The 24,319-nt window shown below is 42.3% G+C and overlaps 1 protein-coding gene across 1 annotated transcript; it reads left to right on the top strand.

Moving 5' to 3' along the window:
* Window positions 1-4,763: 4,763 nt before the first annotated feature.
* Window positions 4,764-24,316, top strand: PPM1D (protein phosphatase, Mg2+/Mn2+ dependent, 1D; the record flags this gene model as incomplete). Its single annotated transcript, XM_008939240.1, has 5 exons — window positions 4,764-4,984; window positions 7,397-7,521; window positions 17,913-18,103; window positions 18,854-19,096; window positions 23,951-24,316. Coding segments are annotated over exons 1-5 (1,137 nt in total), but the record flags the coding sequence as incomplete, so codon positions are not given.
* Window positions 24,317-24,319: the final 3 nt, after the last annotated feature.

Here is a 24,319-nt window from a genome sequence, read left to right as displayed (position 1 = left end):
GGCAGCGGGATGCGGCTTCGGATGTCGAGTAATTCGGTAAAACGAGAAAAACTAGAGAGCAGGCTGGGAGGAAAGAGAGAATCGGAGGGTGAGAAGTCGTAGGGCGGTTGTGTTATGTAGCTGAAGATGGTGTGGTTGTAGAGCTGAGGTTTGTTTTCAGGTTGTCGCAAGTTGGATCTCCAAATTCGGTTTGTTAGGAGGTCTTCGTCTTGTTACCTTGAGGGGTTTCGCAGAACTGTCCCTTAGATTTTCCTTCTCCAGTGTATCATGAAAAGGAAAAAAAATAATTGGGACAGTGTTTTTTTTTTTTTCTCCCTGACTGTGTCTTAATGCCAACTGTTTGTGTCAAGTCCTGATGGAAGGACTCCAAATGTGCCTGTCTCATAAAGGGTAATCATTCGCTCATTTCATTGTTTGGGCATCGGGGAGTATGTGGTGTACCTGATAAAAAAGGAAAACGCACTCCATGTCCTGCAGATGGTGTAGATTGTTTGCTGAACTGGAGTCGGACAGAGCAGTTGGGGTCTGAAATAGGTAATGGTAAAGGAGAGGAGAGCGACAAGGGGGATGACAGGAGTTGTTCTGGTCCTCGGCCCTCCCCCTGGGATCTGGTGAGGCTGCAGAATTCAGTTTCTGAAAGGGATTTTTTTTTGGGGGGGGGGCTATGGCTTAGACCATGGTGGGTGTTTATAGATGCGTAGAGCATGTGTATTGGGGATGCATTTATGTATTCAGTAGAAAGAGAAGATAGAAGAGAAGTGAACAGCATATGAAAGCAGGCAGGAGTGGAACACAGTAAATCAGATCAAAACAACAGTGATACTGGCAGTCGGGCTTGTCTGCATAAAACATAAACCATAAAAAGCACAAATTGCACTTAACGCACTGTGGGGCTTCAGTGAAGCAATTCATGGGGGGGCGGGTTTATGGTGTAAAACCAGTTTCGTTTTCTTTTTCCTTTTTCTTGAATAGCAAAATAGAGAAGTTGTACCCATGCAGTTGAAAACATGCAGGGGGAGGAATAGCAAGGTTGAGGAAACACTGATGTTAGACTGCAATGAGAGGGCGTGAATTTCAGAAGCACTAGAACTTGACCACAATCTTGATGCTCAGGAATTGGTGGCGAGTGTCACGTGAGGTCCTGGGCTGCAGGCGTGTGTGATAAGGAGGTAGGTGTGTGAATGGCATGGGGGAGAAAGATAAAGAGTTTAGTTTTGGAGCTGTAGTATCCCTGATCTGTTCTTTGTCACTGCAACTGTGAACACAAAATGCAGAGAGGTGGAGAGATGTGACAGAATGCAGGAAGTGCTGTTTTAGTAATGAGTGTTTAGCAAATAGTACTTGGGTTATGGAACCAATTTAAATGGTTGTGAGAAACAACATAGCTTTGGCTATGAGCATTTGATGACAGTTTCAGGTAGGGTATGTACTGAATATCTACCTAGCATGTTTGCTCTTAGTGACTTCTGCTGCTTGTGCATAACAGTTTTATGAGGCCAAAGTTTTCTTGTATCTAGTTTATAACTCCTTGTATGATGTTACACAATTCCAGTGCAGATTTTACTTGCACAAAGTAATTTTCCATCTCGTGTGTAGGGCAGATCTTTCACTGTGTTGGTGACATTTGAGACACTGGGTGTTTTGGTATCTTAAAGTGGGGGCAGAAGAATGGTTTGGGTTTTTGAGGTAAAGGATGGAGTCTTTGTTGTTTCCAGTTGATGGCCATGGGAAGAGAAGCTTGTACTTGGCTGCTCTGTTAGTTCTTGGAAGCTGTGGGGTTGTCCCAGTGGCCATCTGCTATGGTAAACAGGAGATATATTGATGAGAGTACCAGAAAAATCTAAACAGAAAAATACTCCTGTCATTGATGATAATTTTAGTGTTGATTACATAGTAATAAAATGTATGTCAGAGTAATTTCTGGAATAAAAGTTCTTATCTGAAACCTGTTAGTACAACTGGCAGTGGTGGGAAAGGTGTTTCCAAAAAGGATACTCAGGAGGTCCCACATTTTGCTGTGACTTTACTGAGGATTGCATAGGGTTATGTTTCTTTGGTAATTCATTATTTGTATAGTCAAGAGCTTTTTTTAAAAATGTTTTTAGCTTGATACTATTAAAAACATCTTTGAGCATTACTAGTTAGAATTTAGAAAGAGTTCTATAATTCTGCTGTAATTCTGCCCATTAAATTTAATTGAAGCAATAAAAATAAAGTATTTTAATCTCTTGTGCAATAACAGGGGGTTTTGTAATTTTCCCTGCAAAATTAGTTTTGAGATGTTTAACAGTTTATGTATGTATTTTTACCTGAAAAGGACCCAGACCAATTGAGGCAGTGCAGGTTTTTCAGGATAACGTGAAATTTTTGTGGGCTGTTGCTGCATTAAGAGTTCATATAGCTTTAAAAAAAAAAAAATTCCTAAGAGTTTTAGAATCAAATCAGATTGAAATGAGGCACTGTAGTTGGACTTAATGTACATAAAACCAGGGAAATAATGAAATACATTCTTTACTGATTTTTTGATACTCAGAAAAATCAGAAATGCCTTTTGATGATACCTGATAATTTTGACTATTTCAGAATCCTATAAAGGAATTATAGGGCTTTTTTTTAAAGTAAAAATAGTATTTTGTCTTGTATTTTGCATCTAAACACCAGAAAAAGAGCAAGGTAACAAGAATAGTCTTTAAAAATAGCACTTGGTGAGAGTTTCTGGGTCATGATAGTACGTTGGAGGAGAATTCAGTGTACGCTTGGTTTTGGGCTTATGTTACAGGACTGATAAAAATGTGCTCCTGATGTGTGGAGGATTGGGTAAGTGACTTCCATTTCAATACTCAAGCTTAGAAGAAAACTGGAGTTTTGACACTTCTGCTAGTTTCTGATGAGACAATCTCTAAAGAAAGCAATATGCTTTGCTATATATAATGTTTCTGAACAGGAGCAAGGCATAAACCAAAATGCCTTGATGAGAGGCAGGTCTAATTTCTGGTTCTGGTGGAGCCTAGAAGCTGAGGCTGTTGCAATTCTTTTTCTGCTCAGCGGGTGAGTTCACTCTCTGTGCTCTTCATTCCCATCAAGACTGATTTGACTCGATTTTAAAAAAATAATTTTTATTTTATTGCTATTGAGGGGTTACACTGACAGAAACTCATTAGTTGCAGTTTGTTTTCTGTTAAGTGCACAGTTGAAGTCCTCATTACCACTGGGCTTCCTCCCTCCATTGCTTTCCATTTGGAATGTGTTAGATTTAATATCTGCAGTTAAAATTGGCAAAGTGCTTCCAATAATCTGACTTGAAATTAAAGCTCCTAGAGAGAAAGTTCATTTTAGTATTTAGAATGCAAAGCTAGAACTCTCTGTTAGGACTTAAATGTTTAAATTATACTGCATGTCTTGGTAGCTAACACTGAGGAAATGCAGCTTTTATTGTCAGAATATCTATATAAAGTCTGCTTCTTCTTCAGCACTCCTTCCTAGGCTTCTCCTTCTTGCCTTTGTTCAGTGGTACTAGAACTGAAGTTCCTAATCTTCTTGTTTAAACTACCTAATTTTGTAGAGAGGAAGGCCCAATTGTGTTTTGTTTTTCTTGTGTGTTTGTTTTGCCATGGGAAAATAAGTAATATTTTGGCAGTCTGGCTTGGGTACCTCCTGTAAGCAGAGTGTATCACAGTGGAATTTTTACATTCTCTGGTGTGAGCATGACTTGTGAAGTGCAGAAGATAGAATGTGACAAGGAGATGAGTCTCCCATCTGAGTTTGTCTGAAGATGTGAGTGGGTGCAGTGAAGAAGAAACATGAGGTTGCTGTTGACAGTTGAAATAACTGATAACTGGGAACTAGAATTCTGTTTTCTGAGAGTACTGAAGTAGGGCCAAGGACTGGTATGGCTAATCTGCCATAACTAAGATGTTGTCTCTGTCATTTCATGGAGATTTGGAAGATGATCTTGGGTGTGTAGGTACAGAAATAGACAAGGCATGAAAGAGAAATTTGGATTGGATGTAAATAGGGAGAGTAGTGTAACAGGAAATTAACACCTGCCTTTTTTGAAAGCAAAGCAGTTAGGAAAGAAGATGATTTCCTTAACTGTAGGTAGTTCATGCTGGCATAGGTGTTTGGTTGTTCTGAATTCAAGGGATATCTTCTGCAGAAGATTTCGTGTTGGGTTATGGTTACCATAGTTAAATAGTCTGCATTACTCAGCCCTCCAAAAGGAAATGTCAGTAGAGCTGTTGAGAAGTTATTCAACTTAATGTTTAGCATATAAAAGTGAAATAGCTTTTTCTTTCCTTCCGAGGGGGTCAGGAATGTCTGGACCAGTCACACGTCCAGACACAATGACCCAATTTATGCTGTTTTTACCTCTTCAGACACGAAAGCGAATGGTAGATCTTAAACAAAACTCTTGATCAATCCTGTTCTGCACTCAAGGAGCATCTTCCTCATTCTTCTAGTGATACTTGGAATATTGAGCTGGAGCAGGCCGTTTTTGGAATCCTATCTCAGTGCTTTGATACTGACCTTATATATGTGTGTCAGTTTAAGGTGCACATAGGGGAGGGATGTTCTGAAAGCTGAGGGGGACCCGAGGACACCGCTTTGCCTGGCTGTTACACAGTTGAGAGCAGTCAGTACTGAAGCGTTACGCAAGCCTCCGTGACACACCCTGCAGCTTGATCTTCAAAACATGACCAGTTCCACAAAATTAAAAACAAAGACCTTTTTATGTGCTTTTTTCTCTCGTTGCAGCCGAGTGGCCAAAGACCATGACGGGTCTGCCGAGCACGTCGGGAACTACCGCCAGCGTGGTGATCATCCGCGGGTCGAGGATGTACGTGGCTCACGTGGGTGACTCGGGAGTGGTGCTGGGTGTCCAGGATGACCCCAAGGATGACTTTGTCAGAGCTGTGGAGGTGACCCAGGACCACAAGCCAGAACTTCCCAAAGAAAGGGAGAGAATTGAAGGCCTCGGGGGCAGGTAGTGCTTTTTACTCTGTGCTTTTTCCTTCAGTTTTGGTCTCTGGGTGCCATTTGCGTCATTCTGACTGAACTGGGCTTAAGCTTGCTTGTTTTGACAGGAAGCAAGCTGGGGAACCTCGTGTTTTGTTTGTTCCTTTCCTATCTCTGCTCTTTTTTTTTTTTTTTCCCCTAGCTTGAATAAATTGTAGTGATCCATTGTTCTACCGTTGTGCTTTTTGCTAGTGGTTTATAAGCAAAATTTTAATTATGTGGTGGATTCCCATGCAGGTAAGGCATGATTACAGTGTTCACTGAGAACTTTGAAAGTGGAGATTCTGGTATTCAACCTATTTTTCATGAAATTCTGAGGAAGTTAGGGGAAATGTCTTTTCCATATAGATAATAAGAGCTCTGGAAATCCAGTTTGTCAAGTGGAGGGGAAGCAGCAATTTTGACACCAAAATACTTTGGAGTTTTTCATACACCCTGCATTGTTCCTGAGGTGACAATGGCAGGTGTTGAGTAGGCTCTTCAAAGCTTCTGTTTGAGGAACAACAAAAAATGTCTTAGATTGGGAACACAGTACTTTATTTGCTTTGTGTACACTTAAAATGTTAGAATACCATGTTGCAATGCACATCCTTAGGTTAGTAATTTTTTCTCTGTCAGGAGCTGGCAGATGTTAGAACATTTCTGAGCTGTGGTTGTTGTGTGTTCCCTGTGAGTGAGGAGGAAGGCAGGTTTCTCAGGTGGCACTAATGCTTTGAGACAAACCTTGGGGCTCACAGTTGGTGTGGCTTCACAGGAGCTCTCTGCTCTTCCCTTCCCTGACACCGCACCAGATGGACGGGCACGGTTTCCTTGTCTTAGCAGTTCAGAGGCAGAGATCACTGAAGGTTTTCCTGTTGACATCATTCATATGAGAACCCTGTCAGCTCATTAACCTGCAGACAATTGTGTCTCTAGCAGGTGGAAGTTGGATCAGTTACACTTCTATGGGTAGCCCTTCTGAAAGGGTAACTTACAATTTTGCTGGGTTAGTATCTGTAAATCTAACTTGTAGAGGTTTTCAAGTTGTGTATCTCAGAGATTTGAAGTCTCTGAAGCTTCAAAGAAGCATTCCCAGCAACTTTGTATCAACAGGCATGGTTAGACTTTATTTTTTTTTTTAAATCATTATTTTTACTGGTGCTTCTTCTGTTTTTTCCAGCTATTGTAAGGAAAATAGTAGGAGTGAGGTGGAACTGTGTAGCCATGCTTATCCATGTCTTCTCTTTCAGGAGAGCAAATGGGGAAGAGTTAATGGGAGAGAGTAATTGAGTCTTTCATTAAGCATTTTCCTATTCTCCAAGTGTGGGATGAGGTCTACTTTCAGATGATGACCAAAGTTAGCTTTGTGTGGTCATTAGCTGTACACGTGGATGGGATCTGTTTTTAGTATGTGGTGGTTGTGACTTCGCTGCACTGCATGTGAAAGGATGGAGCTGAACATGCCCTTGTTGTTAAGGCCTTTGAAGTCTCAGGAAGTGCATCTTGAATAGCTTCAGTATGAGGAATCTTGAGGCTGTTCCAGAGCTTCTCAGTTTATAATTGCCAATGGCTGTTCTTGGGTAAAAGCTAGCTTTTAAGTGTCTGGTTCTTAACTTGGATGGGACCAAGCTCTGCTAGTTCCTTGTTCCATTACTGCTGCTTCCTTGCTGGCTCATACTCTCTCTGTTCTTCTTTCTTCCCTGCATCTCTAGCCCAATAACAGTTGCCCAGTTTACTTGCTGTGCAGCTTCTTTGGCCCTTCTAATGCCATCTGTGACTAAAACCACTGCTCAGTGCCTTAGAGCAGGGGCAAACCTTCAAAGGCAGAGCTGTTTCTTCCTATCTCCTGCTTTCTGCAGGTAGCAACAATGAACAATTCCTCTTCCATTTCTGCCTCACGTTGTTCCACTGTTAAGAAAATCCCCTACAGAAAGCTGCTCCTTTCTCCTTTGGTTTTTCTCAACCGTACTGTGCTGCTCTTTCCTGCCAAACATTAGCAGATGGAGGAAGCTGAAGGAAGAAATACATATTTCCACCCAAGTGAGCTGATATTGATGGTCTTCATCTGAGGAAAGCAACTTCAGTTCTGCTTTTTCTCTGACAGATTGAAAAGATACTCTTACATCTGGTGGTTGTAGCTAGCCAGAATTTCTTCCAGGTCTTCATTCCTTTGCTTTTTCTTTTCTTCTGCCCTTCATCTCTAACTTTTCCCGTTTGGCTTAATATGGAATGAAACTAAGCGATACCGCGTGTGTGAAATACCTAATTGTGCTGTGGACTTCTGTGAGGATGTTGTCCTTATTGATGCCACGTTTGCATATTTAGTTTTGTGTCATTGAAACAAACTTTCATGCTTTCATTTGCATTCCTTTTTAACCCTGCCTCTTTCTGCTGTTTTTAGTGTGATCAACAAGTCTGGTGTGAATCGTGTCGTCTGGAAGAGGCCTCGGCTGACCCACAACGGGCCCGTGCGCCGCAGCACCGTCATCGACCAGATCCCCTTCCTGGCAGTCGCCCGGGCCCTGGGTAAGCTGTGCCCAGCTTGGGGAAGGGAGGCCCCACAGGCCACCAGAGCTGTCTTACACCCTGTTTTGCCAAAAGGTGGTTTAGAGGGATTTACTCACTTGCCTCGATTGTATGGCTGTCTGAATGTCTGGGCCTCTTGGAAGCGTTTGTAATGTTATATGAGTTTAATTTTTGGAGTAGAGCTGCAGATAGTGTCATTGGTGAATGAAGGACCTGCCCTACACCATGCAGGGTTCTCAGTGCCAGTCTGACAAGGACGGTGCTTCGTTTGTGTTGCAGATGAAAATGCACAAAGCAGCATGTGTCTGCAAGATGGGCAGCACCTTGGCCTTTTTCTTACTGAAATGATAGGGCTGTAATTTTTCACTAGGTGATAGTGAATGAATTTTGCTGCATAGCATACAAATTATTTTGGTCTTTCTTTTGTGGTCAATTTGTTTTATTTCAAGACTTAGCATAGAATTAATAAAGGGATGAAAGTCAAGTCTGTTTTATCTATAAATTGTCTTTGTGAGAGTATCAGTAAACTCTTAGAAACTGAGGAATGCCTTTTCAGAGGACAAAAGGGTGTATTGCAGTATCCAGCAGACTTGTGAATGATTTTGGGAAGTACTTCTTAACTTAATCTTTGGATAGTTTGTGTTTCCTGGTCAGGTTTTTTCCTTAATTTCATTGCAGAATTCTAGTCTTCTGCAGCTCATTATTTTGCCTGCCTGCCTTCCTTTGCCACAGTGAAGAATCCTCTACGTAGCTATGCCCAGTATAGGTTCGATTTTATGGAAATGTGGTACTATATTTTTTACCTATGTAGACTGTCCTGTGACTTAATTTCTTTTTGGCAAGCTTGACAGTTACCTGATAGCGTTGTCAGTGTTCCTGGGTCAGCTGGCAGTGTGTTGTGGGGACAGGCTGTTCCTGGGACCCTGGTCGTCTCGATAATCACATAGCATTACTGTGTCTTATTTCACAGGCAGCAATATCTGTTTCACACGGATTTGTCCAGTGCTAAGAATTTTACAGTCATAACTACTGTTGAGAGATAGCTGTGTATCAGGAAGGAGTCACAGGTGGCTGAACAATCAGTTTTTAATAAAAATAAATTTAATGTATGGACATTTTTCTCTACATCTTAAAAATCTTGTGTCATTTTTTTGGGCAAGATAGATGCTTATTTTACGGTTAGTAATAAAACTGACTTGAGATTTTGTGTAAGTATTTTGGTGCTAATAGGTGACTAGCAAATAGAGATCTTCATCCAGTGAGCAGCGTGTCCTGTTCTCCCCTTTTGTGCAGAAGGGTTCGTGCTCCTTGAGGGTTACAAAAATCGTATGCTTAGTTTTGATGATCTTTGATTCCTGTGATTGTGAGTTTGTTGTTTGCCTGAGTATCTTGATGATTTTTGTCAGTTTTCTCTCAGCAAGTTGAACAAAAGGATTTGGCTGGGTTTCGTGTGCAGATGGGAATTCAAGGAATGATGCATCTGTTAGTCCCCTCGCCCTCTTTCCCATTACGTGGATGAAGAGGATTGCTGGGGAGTTTTGGGGCCAAGAAATGAGAACATCTATCTTCTAACAATTTTCAGTTGCACAAGCGAGCAGATTGGGAAGCTTGAAAGAGGGCTTCCTCGTGTTCAAACCGTGGAGGAAGAGCTGTACAGTGTGACAGTTTGGGTGTGTGCTGGCCGAGGGAGCCCCGCAGCCTCCCCGTGCCCCTCGGAGGGGCTGGGACCGAGCTCCCGGTGCAGGAGCGCAGCTGCCGCGCTCCGCGGGGCACAGATGGCGCACAGACGCTCACAGGTTGGAAACAGGATTTAGCTGCTTTTGGAGGCCAGCATGCCCCTTACGCTGCCTACAAAGGACCTACCACGACTAAAGCCATTTGCATTCGTGCTGGTGGGGCCTGCTTGACCTCTTGCCTGGCTCCCAGACTGCTACCCTCGTTGGCACAGCACTACTGGAGCCTCTCCGAGCAGTCCTGCCCGTGGTGACGTACGCTGGTTACCAATACTCTAGTCAGTCCCACTGGGATTCTTCTTGCTAAGGCCAGACTCTGTTGTTGTTATTGATAGAAATTCCGTACACATCCCAGACTGGACAGTAATATTTAGTAGGAGAGCAAGAGTCCCTTGACATTCAGCTCTGCACCATGGAGAGACTCCTAGAGTTATGAACTTACTGTCTTTAAAGTGGGAAGGTTATGTGATTAAAACCCATAAAGTTTAGAACACAGCGGGTTTAAATTTGTCTTTCTCTTACAACATTTAAAAATATTTGGATGTAGTTTCATCCCTCATCCAGTCCTTAATTCTAGCACTTGTAAGGAGTACAGCAGCAGTTTTAGAAATGGCAGGAATAAAACACTGTGGAAAAGTATTGTATGGGTCAAATATTTGGACCACAGAGAGAATACTGTGCAGTTGAAGTCCTCCTGGCTTGATAATTCTATTGACATTTCCTTTACTATTCTGATTGTCTACAGTGTCTTTCTACCCTAAAATAAACATTTGTGGTAGCTACTTGTTATTACTGCTGCTTCTCATGAGAGCAGTGGCTGCATTTAAGTAGTGTTTAATTTATTTATAGCCCTGTAACAAGTCAGAAATATTTAGGCTTCATACTGCCTCTGTAAAGTATCTGTACACTGCTTTTACTGTATACAGGTTTTAAGTCTTCTAGTGAAATATGTTAAACTGTTATGGAGTATTTTGTTTTTTAAGCATAGCTACTTGTGCTATCATTTTCTGGGCAATGGAAGCATTGCTTTATACCAGTTTGCCTTGTAATAGATAGTCAGGAATCCCCTGCAGTCTCAGTTGTTTGCCTCAGGACCTGTTACCTGTTCAGATCAGAAGAGCATTTTGTTTCCATGGAGCGTAATCGTTTGAGTAAGTTTCCTGTTTTCATTGTTTTCGTGGTAACTGTCCAGTTTCTCTGCCTGACCCTAAAACAGGTGTGAGGTAACTCAGATTACTTGACTCCCCTGTGTAAGGCAAGGCAAGGCCTGTTTTCATGGTAACTGTCCAGTTTCTCTGCCTGACCCTAAAACAGGTGTGAGGTAACTCAGATGCCTTACACAGGGGAGTCAAGTAAAGGCAAGGAGTGTGCAGAGTGCTGGATGCCATGGAGCAGATGCTCAGGAGCGACCAGCCAGCGTGTAACTGGCGTGTTTGGGAGTGTCTAGTTGCATGGTGTGTTGTTGGTTGTCTCCCCACAGACCAGGAGCTCCACGTGGCACTTGGGAAGGCACTGTAGGCTCTCTGAGCACGCTAATGTGTGTGTGTCTTGGGGAAAGAATGCTGAGAGGGGAAATAACTTGTTCTGTGCCTGTGTAACAACAGATACACACTAGTGGAAGGGGAGTTTCAGCTATGCTGTGTATCTGAATGACTTGGACCCCTTTCTGGGATGGTAGCACAAGGCTTTAAGCATACAAGATGATGGGTGTTTTGTTCCCATGTGTTGAACTCATTGTGGAAAAACAGAAGGAAGATTTTTGATCTTTGGAAACCAATCTTGAAGTAAAATCTGACCACGTGTGTCACTGTTAAAGATGGTACACGGAGCAGGGGAAGTACAGAAAAGCCATAGTCTGGGCTCATTGAATAACTTGTAGAACAACTTGGAACAAGACAACGTAGAAGTAGACAAATGGTGTGCCTGAACACTTAGCTTTGTAGGTTGACTGTAAGGGTAACTTAAACTCATTGTAGTTGTCTTAAGTTGCTTTTTAAGTTCCTGTCCCCAGCTGTCTCCCAGCCTGACCAAACTGACTGGTAATGTGTGGTGTGATGGCAGGAATGGGCCTTTGAAATCATATAGGATCTCTCTTGTTGGTAAATTAGTTCAGGTCTAAATCTAGTAAATCTTTTATGGATTTTTTTTCCCCTCCTCCTCTTTCTCCCATTTTCCTGGGAACTGTTTTAGAGCCAAGATCTGCAGCTGTCTGGAGGGTTCTGTAGTGAGGGGTTGCCTTGCAGTATTATAGCTTTTCAGTGTGTGGTTTCTTTTTTTTTTTTAATTCATGATGAAACGTGAATGAAGGACCTGTTGGTTAAATCACTAATTCATGTGGCAACATGAAGTATCTTTTCCCTGGTTTTTATTTAGGAATGAAATACTTGCTGCTCTGATTCAGGTGGAGTGGCCTCCACCATAGAGGCTTGACTTTAAGAAAATGAATTTCCTGCTGACCCCTGAAACCAGTTCTGTACTAGAACAGTGAACTCCTGATGAGCAGCTGCTGCAGGAGCACTGGCTCTGACAGTGACATGGAAGCTGTTTTCCAGAGCAACTTACTAGATGTCAGAATTGTTTTGTGAAGCTCTCTGAACATGCACACCATGAAATCCTGGAGAAGTGGGTATGGCTGGCCTCAAACAGTCTAAGTACATTCCTCTGTAAGGGTTTAGGTTTTTTACAGCATTTACTTTTTTTTATCAGGTTCTCAAATTGAATGGTCACAGTTGTTACAGTGTCTGCTTCTTGATTCTTCCTACCTGTTCCTTTGTAGGATCCACCATGAAGATTAGTCCCCTGGAACTGCATAAGCTAGGAAGTTGTATTTAAGTATTGCACAGCGTTTTCCAGCATTTCATTGATAATTGCTTTTTATTTTATCTATGCAAAACCAGCCAAACTTGAGGTGTATTTAGGATCCTAGTCTTGTCGCAGAGGTGTCTTGCTGTAGCTTGTGTAGTTTTCCTCCCCTCTGAGGCAGGACAACCTGTGTGCACCCGTGCAGCCTGCAGGGTGTGTCCTGTTCTCCAGGGATCTGCTACACAAGGTGGTGTGAGGGTAGCTGGGGACCCAGGCAGCTCAAACCAGCTCCCCCTGCCCTGACAGACTGGAGGTCTCTGTGTGTGCCTCTTGAGCTCTCTCTTCACTAGCAATGTTGAAAAGCAGTAACAAAACTTTTCCCCTGAAGGCAGAGCTTTACCCAGGTTTGGTCAGTGCCACCTTCTGTTCTACCCCTCATCTTCAGCCAGGTGAATGCTGTCTAGGGTTGTCTTGAAATTTCACCCAAGTGTTCATTTGAAGGATTTAATTCAAGGCTGGAAATCATGAGTAGCTTTCTGTGTGCCCTGTGAGCTCTTCACCTCCACTTTGGCGTACGAGCTCTCGCAGGCTTTTCTCATGCACTGTGCTCTGGTGCAGCCCTGGGCAGACACCTTTCTTTGTTCTCTTGCTGTGATTTTGCTAACTTACAAGCAGAGATGAGGACTGTGAAGGCTGCCTTATGAGCAGCTTTTATTTCACCATTCATTTTAAATGCTGTTACTCGATTCAGTTGCTTGTTTAATTTGCTGTTGAAATACTGTTCTCTTGCCTGTGCTTCCTTGATATGGTGTTGAGGATGGCATTCTTTCAACAGGTTGGACTGAAATAGTATTTAAAAGAAGCTCCTCCAAGAGTACTCCTAAAGGTGGAGTGCAATTTTTAAAGCCTGAAGTGCTTTTGTGTAACTTTTTTGCTTGCTGCTACCTTCAGTTTTGTCCCCATCCCTCAGACTGAACAGTCTTTAATCATTCCTGGGTTGTCTGAGCAGCATGTTGTTGCATTCATCTTTAGGCTGCTGTAAACATGCCCTCTTGTGGCTATAGGACTTGGTTGCCATGAGTTATGGTGAAAACTGTTTCCACCCCAGCTCAGCCTGATGGTTTTAAGTGGTTACTGCTTGTAGCCTTGCTGAGATTTGTCTCACTTCCCCACAGCACTGCCTCATTTACAGTGAAAAAAGGAAGTTCTGTGAGTCTTCTCTTTGTACTAACAGACCTTTTAGATAAAACTTTGATTTAGAAAGATCTGGGATTAATCAAGCTGTTTTCTTTTGTTTTGCATTGGCTTATAAAAGTAAACTTTTCTTTCCTCTGTTATAACAAAAAAATACTTTTGTATTCAAACCAGCATGCTCCAGAAACATAAATTAAAGGCTTGATTTATATGACTTCTGGACTTACTTTTCCTCTATGAATACTTAGTCCTAATCCAGTCCAGTCTATGGTGAGTGGTTTTGTTTGTAACTTCAATAACTTTCCTGGCAGCAGCTGACTTAAGTGTTTTTTAAAATTCTATTTTAAAAGGTAATAGCAGGCAGATAGAATAGACTACCTATTTTGGTATTTTTATAGGTAGCTAAAGAAGCTTCCTAGTCCTTTAGTATATGACTTCAAACTTCTAATTTTCATTTTGAAAGGTGCAATGTGATTTTTATATAGATCTCTATATATTCTGGTTCAAGTCATGACTATGAAACAGGTATGTTTTTCCCAGAAAATATGGAAGGAACGCCATTAATATTATCTTTTGTTTGCTTGGGGAAGAAGTATAAAAGCCTCATACCGGAAGAAATAGTCCTGGTTTTGTAAGATTTTAGAGAACAAGAGGAAGTTTTATAAACATTTGGGTTTTAATTTGGAACAAAAATAGTATGGCTCAGAAGTGAACTCTGCAAACCTGACGTTCCAGTTGTGTAACACTAGCCTTTGGCACAGCATATCATCTTGCTCTCTTGGCTTCCCTGTCTACCAAAGGCTCACTTGTTTGGCTACTTGCTTTGGAACAGAACTAGAGGCCACTCTGAAACACCTTGGGAAAAGTGTACTCTGCTTACTGGCTTGCTTTCCTCTCCCTTTTTCCTTCCCAGAATTGTGACAGTGCTGTGTAAAGTGACTTCCTGAGGTGGTGGTACGTTCCTCAGCGGCTGTGGATGCTGGGCTCTCCAGCTGGCCAGGGCCAGGCAGACAGCTGGCAGGAGTATCTTAGCTATGCAGCAGCTCTAAAAAGCATTGACTTGATCTGCCCTTTAGAAGGAAAAAAAACAAGTACCTCACCCTAGTGACATGGGTTGGTCTGTGCTGGCTTGGGGTTGAAGGATCTGTGAGAGTTACTCTTAAGTGCAGTACTCTTCATGCAGGACTGTTCTGCCAGGGATCACTTGCCTCTTTGATTAGCCTGGGTTCATGGGAATAGCCTGGTGACAGATTCATGCCCAAGGGCAGTCCTCCCTGTTCTTCAGGGCAGTGGCAAGTACTGGTTGTTTCCTCCTAGGCTAAGGAAGGAACAGTCTGGATTTTTCTATATGCTTAAGACTTTGATTGTATTTTGTAGAATACAGAGTATATGCTTTTCAGGACATGGTTGTCATGGTAGGGTTAGGCTGGTGGCTGGACTTGATCTTAGAGGTCTTTTTCAACCTTTATGATTCTTTGATTTTTTCCTGGGTCAAAGAAAAAAAAGCTGCTTTTTTTTCTCTCCAGTTTGTGATATCTAGAGCTCCGTTTAGCCTTCAGTAGCTCCAGACTTGTCTGGATTTCATCAGTTAATACCTGGTTGTGCTTTAATGCTGCTCCATCCTACAACTTTGTAAATAAGTTGTGTATTTCCTAGAGATTCTTCGAGCTTCAGTAGGTGGTGAGCACAGTGGAATTCAAAACTTGTGGAGATGATGTTCTCACTATACATTTACAGCAAACTTAGAATGATGCTTTGACAGAGGTGATGCTACAGGAGATAATTTGCAAGAATGCATTTTTGCAAAAATTGCACATTTATTAAACTTAGTCTTTTAAGCTCTGAGCCCTTGTGAACTAGTGGAGTTCCTCTTCACCAGTTGTTTTCAGGAAAAACTACTTTCCTTTTGTGGTACCTGACTTCATTCCTCTCTGTCCCTTCCCCAGTTAAGAATGATGATAATACTGGAGAGATGTGGCTCAGCTGCACACTTGCACCTGGGTTTGGCCAGAGTTGTGGCCTGGTGTTATCAGGTAGCCTGGCAGCTGTTGTGACACAAACCGTGGCACGCCAGCTCCCGACTGTTGCAAGCCCACCTCTCAGTGGGTAGTTCCACTGTGGCCTTCAGAAGGGCAACTCACTATGGAGAGGAGACACACTGAGGTTGAAAGGCTTTCAGTGGCAACTAGGAAGGCTGGGCTTCTGGTCAGGGGTTTGGGCTGTGATTTGTGAGGTGTGGATTCATCGTGCATGTTCCTGCAGTCTCTGTGCCCTTCGGCAAGTTGATAATCCTCAGAGTGCCCTTTATAACCGGTGTGATATTCCCGACTGTCCCCCTGAGGAGCCTCCTTCCTCTTGGAGGAAGATCCTCTGAAATCAGTCTGATTATCACTCAGCTGTTGTCTCAGGAAAAGCAGCAGATGGGCATGACGACATCTATGTAGATGAACCAAAATTAAATCGCATCAGGTTATTTTTATCATACAGCACAGTATTTTTAATAAAATAAAAATGATTCAGCTGGTAACATTTGTCATGGCTCCTAAGTGAGTACGCACAAACCAAGAAATAAAAGCACTGAAGTATTATGCATGTTGGAAATGGTTGGTGCCACTGTTGCCAAAATGTGTGATGGTTGTAAGATCCCAGGCTCTTGGTTATTCTGCCTCCACGGCAGACAAGATGTGGAGAACTCTGAGCACATGAAGCCTTTCCGTGGCCATTTGTATATGCTGAATGCTGCACTGGAGCTCCTCTGTGACCAGTGGCTATTTTGATCTCGTTGCCAGCTGGCTGGCTTTTTTGGGCGTCTGCAGAGGGAGAGGGCACCTCTATACTGGCTGGCTGGGCTTTTAATTAGCACTTATTAGGAGCGTGTGTCTGGCTGCTCCTGCTGCAAGGAAGGTGAACTGGTGCCTTAATGAGGATGGGCCATCCATTCTTGCTGTGGTGGAGTGGAGTAATTGAGTTGAAGTATTCCCTTCCCTGATTCTGGAAGTCTTTTCAGCTGGTTGATAGCTTAAGGCAAAGCTAATGGAAGGAAACAGGAAGACAAAAAGCTTATTTATTATCTTTCAAAGGGTGGCAATGGATGCAGGAGAAGGCTATGAGCATGTGTTCTGAAGCCAGCAAAAAGCAAAGGAAAAAACCTGACTAAACCTTGCTCTTCACTTGGGGTTCTTAGATTCTGTATGCTTTTCAGCTCAGACATTTAAATTAATTTCTATTTTTAAAGCCATGTGTTCTGCACAGGAAAAATGTAGCCAGTGATTGCAAATAGTAATGGGACTTTTTGTTGCTTGTCACTGTAGGAAGCTATTTATGAACATAAAAAATAGAAGGAAGAGAAGACATGAGTGCAGCATAACTCCATTCCTGATTTAAAGGCTCAACTGTAGAATAAGCTTAGGTTTTTTCCAAGTGTACTGGATAAATGAAATTGAACTAAATTAACATGGAAATGCATCTTTCTGATGGAGCGGTTTTTACTTGGGGATGGTTTGGAGGAAGCAATCAAACCAGTGGATGTTCTGATTCAAATGTGTTATTCAGATGGAGTTCAGACCATCGTTCTGGTGAGGTGACCCCAAACTCATCTGCCTAGCAAGAAGGATTTAAAAATAGAAAGGTTCACTGCATGAGGTCTTCCAAGGGAGAGGCTTTAGCTCTGGTTTTCTGTTTTCCTGCTGGAACCCAGGCAGTACTCATGTTCCTGTGGCTTCTTTCCAACTCCAAAATTTGGCACATGGTGTTCAGCTGGAAGGATGCACTAACACAGCACTGTGTGGCTTTGAAAGTGATGCTAATGCTGGGGGAGGAGGAGCAGCAAAGGGGAAGAGAAATGAACAGGGGAAAGGCTTCAGCCTCTCCTTTTGCTCTCTGCCTTTGTTCCTTCTCTGTGGCACCTGCACGCACAAATATGCACATATTAAGGCACAACTGTGGGTTTCTGTGGAGCTGCTCAGATTTAAAAAAGAAATGAAAATGCAAAGGGCATTTTAGCACCTTCAGTGTGAAAAGGTGGGATTTTTAGTGATGTTTCTGGTTCTCATTCTTCTGTAAGCAGGACTTGTTAGGGTGTGCAGGGCCGTGTATCATGATGCAGAGTGAAGTCTAACACTATATGTGGTGTTGGGGAGAAAAAAGGTATTGTGTGATCCTCCCCTGCCAACACCAGCAGAGTTCTGTGAACTACACCACGGGCCCCTCTACAAGGGATAAGGATTTTGTCTCCAGTACTTGAACCATAGCAATAACTAGAAAGGCAGATTTTTGCAAATTTGCAGGTTCAACAACATAAGGCTTTGCTTCTGTTCAAGAACTTTAGTTGCTCACTTAATGAAAACTCAATATCCAAACTAAAACCTGTTTTCCAGGTATTAATCTGTTCTATTGCCCCCTTTTCTGAAAATTTCATTTTTGAAAGAGTAGAAGACCTATAAATGTTTGGTTTGAATGTGTTTTTATTTCAGTTGCAATGTATTGATAAGTAGGATGGGAAAGTGACAGCAGCAGAAGAGTAATTGTGCTGAAATTACTGTGTTACTGTTATGGCCTGAGACTGGTGATAATTGTTTTCATGGGAATGCTTTTTGGTAGTTTCCAAGATTCATGTTTTCATGTGCCATGTAACAATTCAAAAAAAACTTTCTTCTTTGCTAGGTGATCTTTGGAGCTACGACTTCTACAGTGGTGAATTTGTTGTGTCTCCTGAACCTGACACTAGTGTGCACACCATTGATCCCCAGAAGCACAAATATATTATCCTTGGCAGTGATGGACTGTGGAACATGATCCCACCTCAAGATGCTATCTCCATGTGCCAGGATCACGAGGAGAAGAAATACTTCATGGTGAGAGCAGTGGGTAGAAGTCATGGTGGAATTTAATTCTTAATTTTCCTCTAAAGATTACTTAGTCTGGTATGTATGGAAAGTACCTTTGGTGGCTAGACATCTTCATAGCTTTGCTGCAACATGTAAGTTTTTACAATGTGGCAACGTTGTTTAAATGTTGTTGAAATGATTTGGACGATGTTTTTTTGAAATTTGACTACCAGGATGGTGTCTGTGAGTAATGAAGAAGATAACATGTTCCTTTGCTAAAGAAGTTATACAAAATATTGTCTGAAACTAATGTGCATATTAATGTGAAATAAGTTTCAATGCGGCCAATTGGATTTTTTTTACAGTATTTGTGCAAAGTCTGAATTAAATTCTTCTGTGGTTTACTTTATAAAGGAGTTGAGAAATTTTGTCATGGAGTATCTGAGCATCAGATAGTAAATAGTCTGTAAACCCCTTGAGAGACATTTGGAAAGGCCACAGGATGTGCTAAACCCAGGCTATTTGTGCAGTCATTGCATCAGTTTGATGACCTAAAGTGCTGGTACATACATGGATTCTGTGGTAAACTGACTTGAAAGTTTTATTTCACTAAAAAGACAGACATGTTTCAATTAATATTTCCTTGTGTTTCTAAATCAAGCTACTTGAGCACATGATATATAGGAATACATATCTCAGGCTCTGCTGCCTAAACTGTCCATCTCCTGTTTGTAAAAAGTGGACCTGATTGCTTTCCCTGTCCCTTCTGGCACGCAGGGGGAGCACCGCCAGTCCTGTGCCAAAATGCTGGTGAGCAGGGCGCTGGGCCGCTGGAGGCAGCGCATGCTCCGTGCAGACAACACCAGTGCCATCGTCATCTGCATCTCGCCAGTGCAGGACAGCAAAAGCAACTTGGAAAATGAAGAAGAATTGTATCTCAACCTGGCAGAGAGCCCCTCCTACAGCAGTCCCGACGCGAATGTCACGACGCCCTCCCGCTGCTGTACCCCCCCTGTCAAGGTAACGGCTTTCTTCAGTCTTTCAGATACTCCCCTTTGGAGTGTGGAGCCCATTAAATGTGTAGTGGTCTCTCTTTTCTTCTCTAGTAGAGATTTCTCTTTATGCAGCTCATGCTGATGTGTAGGATTGGGTCAGTGCTGTAGTCAGACCATTGCCAGTGATGGAAGTAATACCTTCAGAAACCACTGGCCTGTCAGATTGAACCACCATTTAAGGTTGCTTCTTGCTGGCCTAGGCAGTATGCAAAGTGGCTAGATGATACATTTCAGCTGTGGGACAGTAACTTGACAGCAATTACCTGGCCATATCCTCAACACTTCCATGACCAAAGCTTTGGAGAAACAGATGAACTTCTAACAATGTTTCTTAAAAGACTTTGGGACACCAAAGATGGAGTATTAAATTATGAACTTGTGAAAATGTTGAATTTAGGGAAACAGTGTTTCTGTAACTCTTAAAATCCTGATCAGTTATTAATGTTTTTCTATCCAGATTATCTCCTTAATCTGGAAGAGATTACTGTGAATTCAGCCATACAGTTCACACACCTTTAAACACACTGTTTATTAAAAGTAAGCTGTCTGAGATCCCCTCCCAAAATCAGATATAGGATCAGAGGTTTACAAAATAAAACCAGACATCCCATTAGAGAATACGGTTGGGTTACAGTTTCTTTTTCCCACCTTGCCATGGCTTGTTCAGCTGATGAGTTGCAGACTGCTTGTGGATATGTTCTTGATCTTGGTGAGGTTTGGTGTATGTTGTTTTTTTTCTAAGGTAACCCATGGGTTAATGTAGCTGTTCAGCTGATGAGTTGCAGACTGCTTATGGATATGTTCTTGATCTTGGTGGGGTTTGGTGTATGTTGTTTTTTTTTCTAAGGTAACCTATGGGTTAATGTAGTCAAACACACATTGTTGTAAAGAATGTTTTCTTTCTGGATTGAGAGGTAGTACTGTCTCCCTCTGGTTGATTTAGTGTTTTTTGTTAGAGGAAAAGACATTATAATACGAGGTCTTCCTTCAGGTTAGAAGTTTTAACCACTAACATAAAGCAGAACTGCTCAGAAGCTTTTTTTTTTGCTTCTAAGAACTGGAGCATACTTAAAAGTGGATGTTTGTTTCAGTAATTACCAGCTGCTCCTGATTTAAGTAGCTGTTCTTTGATGTTCTGCAGTATCTTTGGATAACTGTCCTTTGGGCAAAGTAAAGAGAAAGCAAAAATTAGAAAGAGAGCCTTTAACATTCCCTTAGTAGAAACAAGCTGTTAATAAAACGGTAAGCTCAAACTTTTTGCCTCCTTCCCTTCCATCCAGTGTAGCAAAACATGTGGAAAGAGCTTAAAATCTAGCAAAATCTTGAGCGGATAAAAATTATTTGAACTCTAACTTCTCCTAAAACTTATTTTTCATTAAAAGTACTAATGTAGCACAGGTTTCTGCTTTAATAAGTCAGCCAATTGTCCTCACAGAATACCTGCAAATATCGGAAGAAAAGAAGTTTGAGAAGAAAGTTGCAAGGAACAGAGACGGGAAAGGAGCACTGTATCCTCGGAATAATTTTGAAATATTTGAGAAAAAAGCAAATCTTTTGAGGCAGATCACAATAAATAAATGTCTTAGCAGTTTTATCTCTCTCCATGTACATTTTATTGAAAAACAAGAGCTGTGTAGTTATCTGTATTGGGTAACCACACCATCCTGAGTAATGCTATCTTTTTATGAAAAAGATAAGTACAGAGAGCTTTATTACTTAGATATGAACCACGATAGAGGGAAAAATGTGTTTCCATAAACTTGGGCTACGTGAAGCATGGACTGTGGGCTTCTCCTTTATTTAGCCTTCATGCGAGCCTTCCAGGTAACATTCAGTGTGTGCAGCAGTGCTCTTGGCTCCATGTTTTCTCTAAAATGAAGATGATTAATCCCCATTCTGTTGATTACACAAAAAATACAACAGTGGATGAAAATACCTGTTTGAAAAACTACATAAATACCTTGATACATAAAGCTGCAGGTAAATGTGATCTTATTTAGGTCAGTAATTAATCTTCCTACAAAATTACTGTTCAACTTTACTGGAAAGGGATCACCACAGTTTCAGATCAGTTCAGGTCAGTCTGAACTCCTGGAGAATGTGGTGGGATTAGAGCCCAGAGAGGACAGGTCAGTGACACCGAGATGTGGCAAAGGGAAGGAACTTGCCTGTTGTCTTCAGAGAGCTGAAGGAAGCACAGACAGCCTTGGCTCTTAGTAGCTGCTACCTTCTAAAACAATTAGTTTGGAAATAGATGGAGACCAAATCAAAGTTTCTCAATTAAACAGAAGTATTTCTTAATTGCATATCCTTCTGGCAACAATTGCTAGAAGCGAATTAATTTGAGTTGATTCCTGAAGCCAGCGATAAAATTTGATTTATTAGATTGTTGAGAGATGAAATTGGCAACTGATGATTTATTTCTTGTTTTGTTACACCACTCTTCAGCAGTCCATCCTCTGACCTCATTTGGCTTCCCAAAGCCTTATCCCATCTCAGCTATTCATGCCAAACAAAAGATGTTGGCAGTAAGAGCCACAGTGTTAAGCATCTTGCACAATAAAAAAATAAAACCTTAGTCATGGCTGGAGAGACAATTTCAAATAATAAAATAGAGCAGATGAAGTAACGCTGCCAGAGCTGCTGGGTGTGTCATCTAGTGTTCTTAGGGGTTCTGCAAGAACAGTCTTGATGAGTAACCTCTGAAACACCATGGAGAAAGTTCTTCCCTCTTGTGTTGTTATATATACTAAAAGAATATTATCTAAATGGTTCCAGCTATGCATGGGGAGCAACAGAGGGGAGTAGAAGGGAGTGGAAAACCAAATCTAGATGCTAGAAGCAATTCTGATTATTTTCTTTTTTGGAGTGCATTTTATTAAACTTAGTATTAGATTCTTCCCAAGTGCTGAGCAGTCACAGAGCTCTTGAAGGTGATCTGAAGTTGTTCTGGATTGTGACTTCAAGAGCATCTATTTATTCATCTGAGATGGACTCACTCAGATTCAGCTGTGTGTGCATTTGAGCTTTCAGCATGTTATTTTCTTAAAATAGTTATTGTAATTTGCCTTACACTGATGGTATGTGGAGTTATGTGGCCTTGAAATTTATTTTTGAAGGACTTGCTGAGTAACTAGGGATTTCTTCACAATTAAATCTTTAATAAGGTCCTAATTCCTATCTTCAGGGCACTGCATAAATAATCACTTTTGTGATCCCCCTGTGGCTGGTGAAAGCAAATATTGTCCCCATTTTCCTGCTGGTAAAACTGAGAATGAGGCAGAAAGACCTACCAAAGGCTGCAGAAGAGTAGCTGGAAGTGGGGTTGGAGTTCAGGAAGTTCCTGGTTCTTGGGGGGGATGGTCTAGTGGGATTGGAGTCCATGTCTCAGACATTCACTAAGGAAGATTGGTCGGCATTCAAACTCATGGGCAACTTCTGGAGTGGCACTGGGGACACAGGAGCTGGCAGATGTGGCAGGGGTGGTGTGGTGCTTTTATGGTGCTGGGCCTCTGCTAGCTGGTGGGAGGAGGCCTGGCCTGTGCATGGCAGCTCCTGGCCCATTTCCAGAAGGTTCTGGAAGCACAGACTGTGCATGATGGGTAATTAACATGGGGGCTGAGAGCTCACCCAGAGGAGGGGGGCTGACTATAAAAGGGAGTGAGATCAATGCTGGACCCAGGAGCAGTGAACTCTATTTTCTGTCTTGTCTTTATCTTGTACTCTCTCTTCTTCTCTATTTCCTGTTGTGTACTGTAAGCTTTGAACCACTAGATACTGCAAGGGTTTGAGCATGTGGTTATTTTGCCAATATTGTTGATTCACCTGAAGTTATTTGCATACCACACCTAAAGTTACTTTCTGATCATGCGATACGGTTGTTAGCACCTAAAACTTTCTTATCCCACCAATATTGTTCTTATCAAATAAACTATGTGTGTTGAAGGCTCTCTGGTGTCTCTTCACCTTAATCCTGAGCTGGGAATTGGTGAACCTGAGTCATGGTCCTGACTAATTGGGGCGTGACATCAGGACATCATGTTAAGCAGCTCCCTGTCAACGTACAGAGTGCGTGTGCTTCACAGAGAGCGGGTAGATGTGCTCTGAGGAACAGAGTTGCTTCTTTTCCAAGTTGTAGAGCATAGAACCAGGCAATAAAACATCTTGCTTCACACAGCAGAGGGTAACACTGGGTTTAGGAGCTCCACCTTCCTGTTTGCAATCAGGACACCGATGATGAAGGGTTTGTCAATCTCCCGGATAATCCGGTTATGCAGTAACTAAGAATTCTAAATGTAACAAAGGTCAGAAGAGCTTCTTCTCTTTGCCCTGCGAGCTCTTGGCCATCTGATGTGTGGGATCCTCAGAAGGCAGCACAGGTGTGCACATGACAGTGCCTGAAGGAGGGAGGTTGTGTTTGCATGTTGGAAGCTGCTGCTGCTGGCACTGTGTTCTCCGTGGCTCCCTGCCATGGGTCTGCCAGCAGATGTGTGGGGGTTCCTCCCTTTCCAGGTGTGTGGGTGGGGTAACTCCAAAGGGTCCTTGGGATGAGAAGATGACGTGTCTGCCCCAGCACAAGACACTGTCAGGCTGGATGACTGAAATGAGGGTGGTGCACAATAGGTACCAACTTCAGATCTGCATCCAGAGTGTGGTTCGGTCTTTCAGTGTAGAGAAAAGAGAATTCCGTTTTGGAGTAGGATTTTTCTTTGCCTGATGGAGTTCAGAGCAGTTCTGTCACATGTCTACACCCCCAAAGGATAATGCAGGTGAAATCATTGTATCTGTGCTTAGTTTGTTTTTCTTTTTTCTCCCTCAGCTTTTAGAAGATGATCCCTGGCCACGACTGAATGCTTCTGAGCCTATTCCTCCCCTCGTGCACAGCAACGCAATCTCAGAAAAATACTTGGAGCTGCCAAACGAGATTGCCAAAAGCAATTTACCCTCATCAGGAGCAGTCCCGAAGGATTCGGGCCCGCAGGAGGAGAAGGGCGGCAAAGCACTGGCGCTGAGGATACACGAGTCCTACAGTAATGGTTTGTCAGTCAGCCTCTCCCCTTCCAACTCCTCAAATTCAGGCACGGACCAAAAAGGCTTCAAGGCGTCTCCTAATGGCCAAACAAAAGCCCAAGATGCAGAGAGGACACCCACAGCAAACTTTAAAAGGACATTGGAAGAATCCAACTCT

The sequence above is a fragment of the Merops nubicus genome, unplaced genomic scaffold (assembly GCF_000691845.1).
Source record: "Merops nubicus isolate BGI_N331 unplaced genomic scaffold, ASM69184v1 scaffold18224, whole genome shotgun sequence".
Classification (NCBI taxonomy): Eukaryota; Metazoa; Chordata; class Aves; order Coraciiformes; family Meropidae; genus Merops; species Merops nubicus.
Note: the sequence above shows the minus strand (reverse complement) of the source record. Positions and strands in the feature narration are given on the sequence as shown.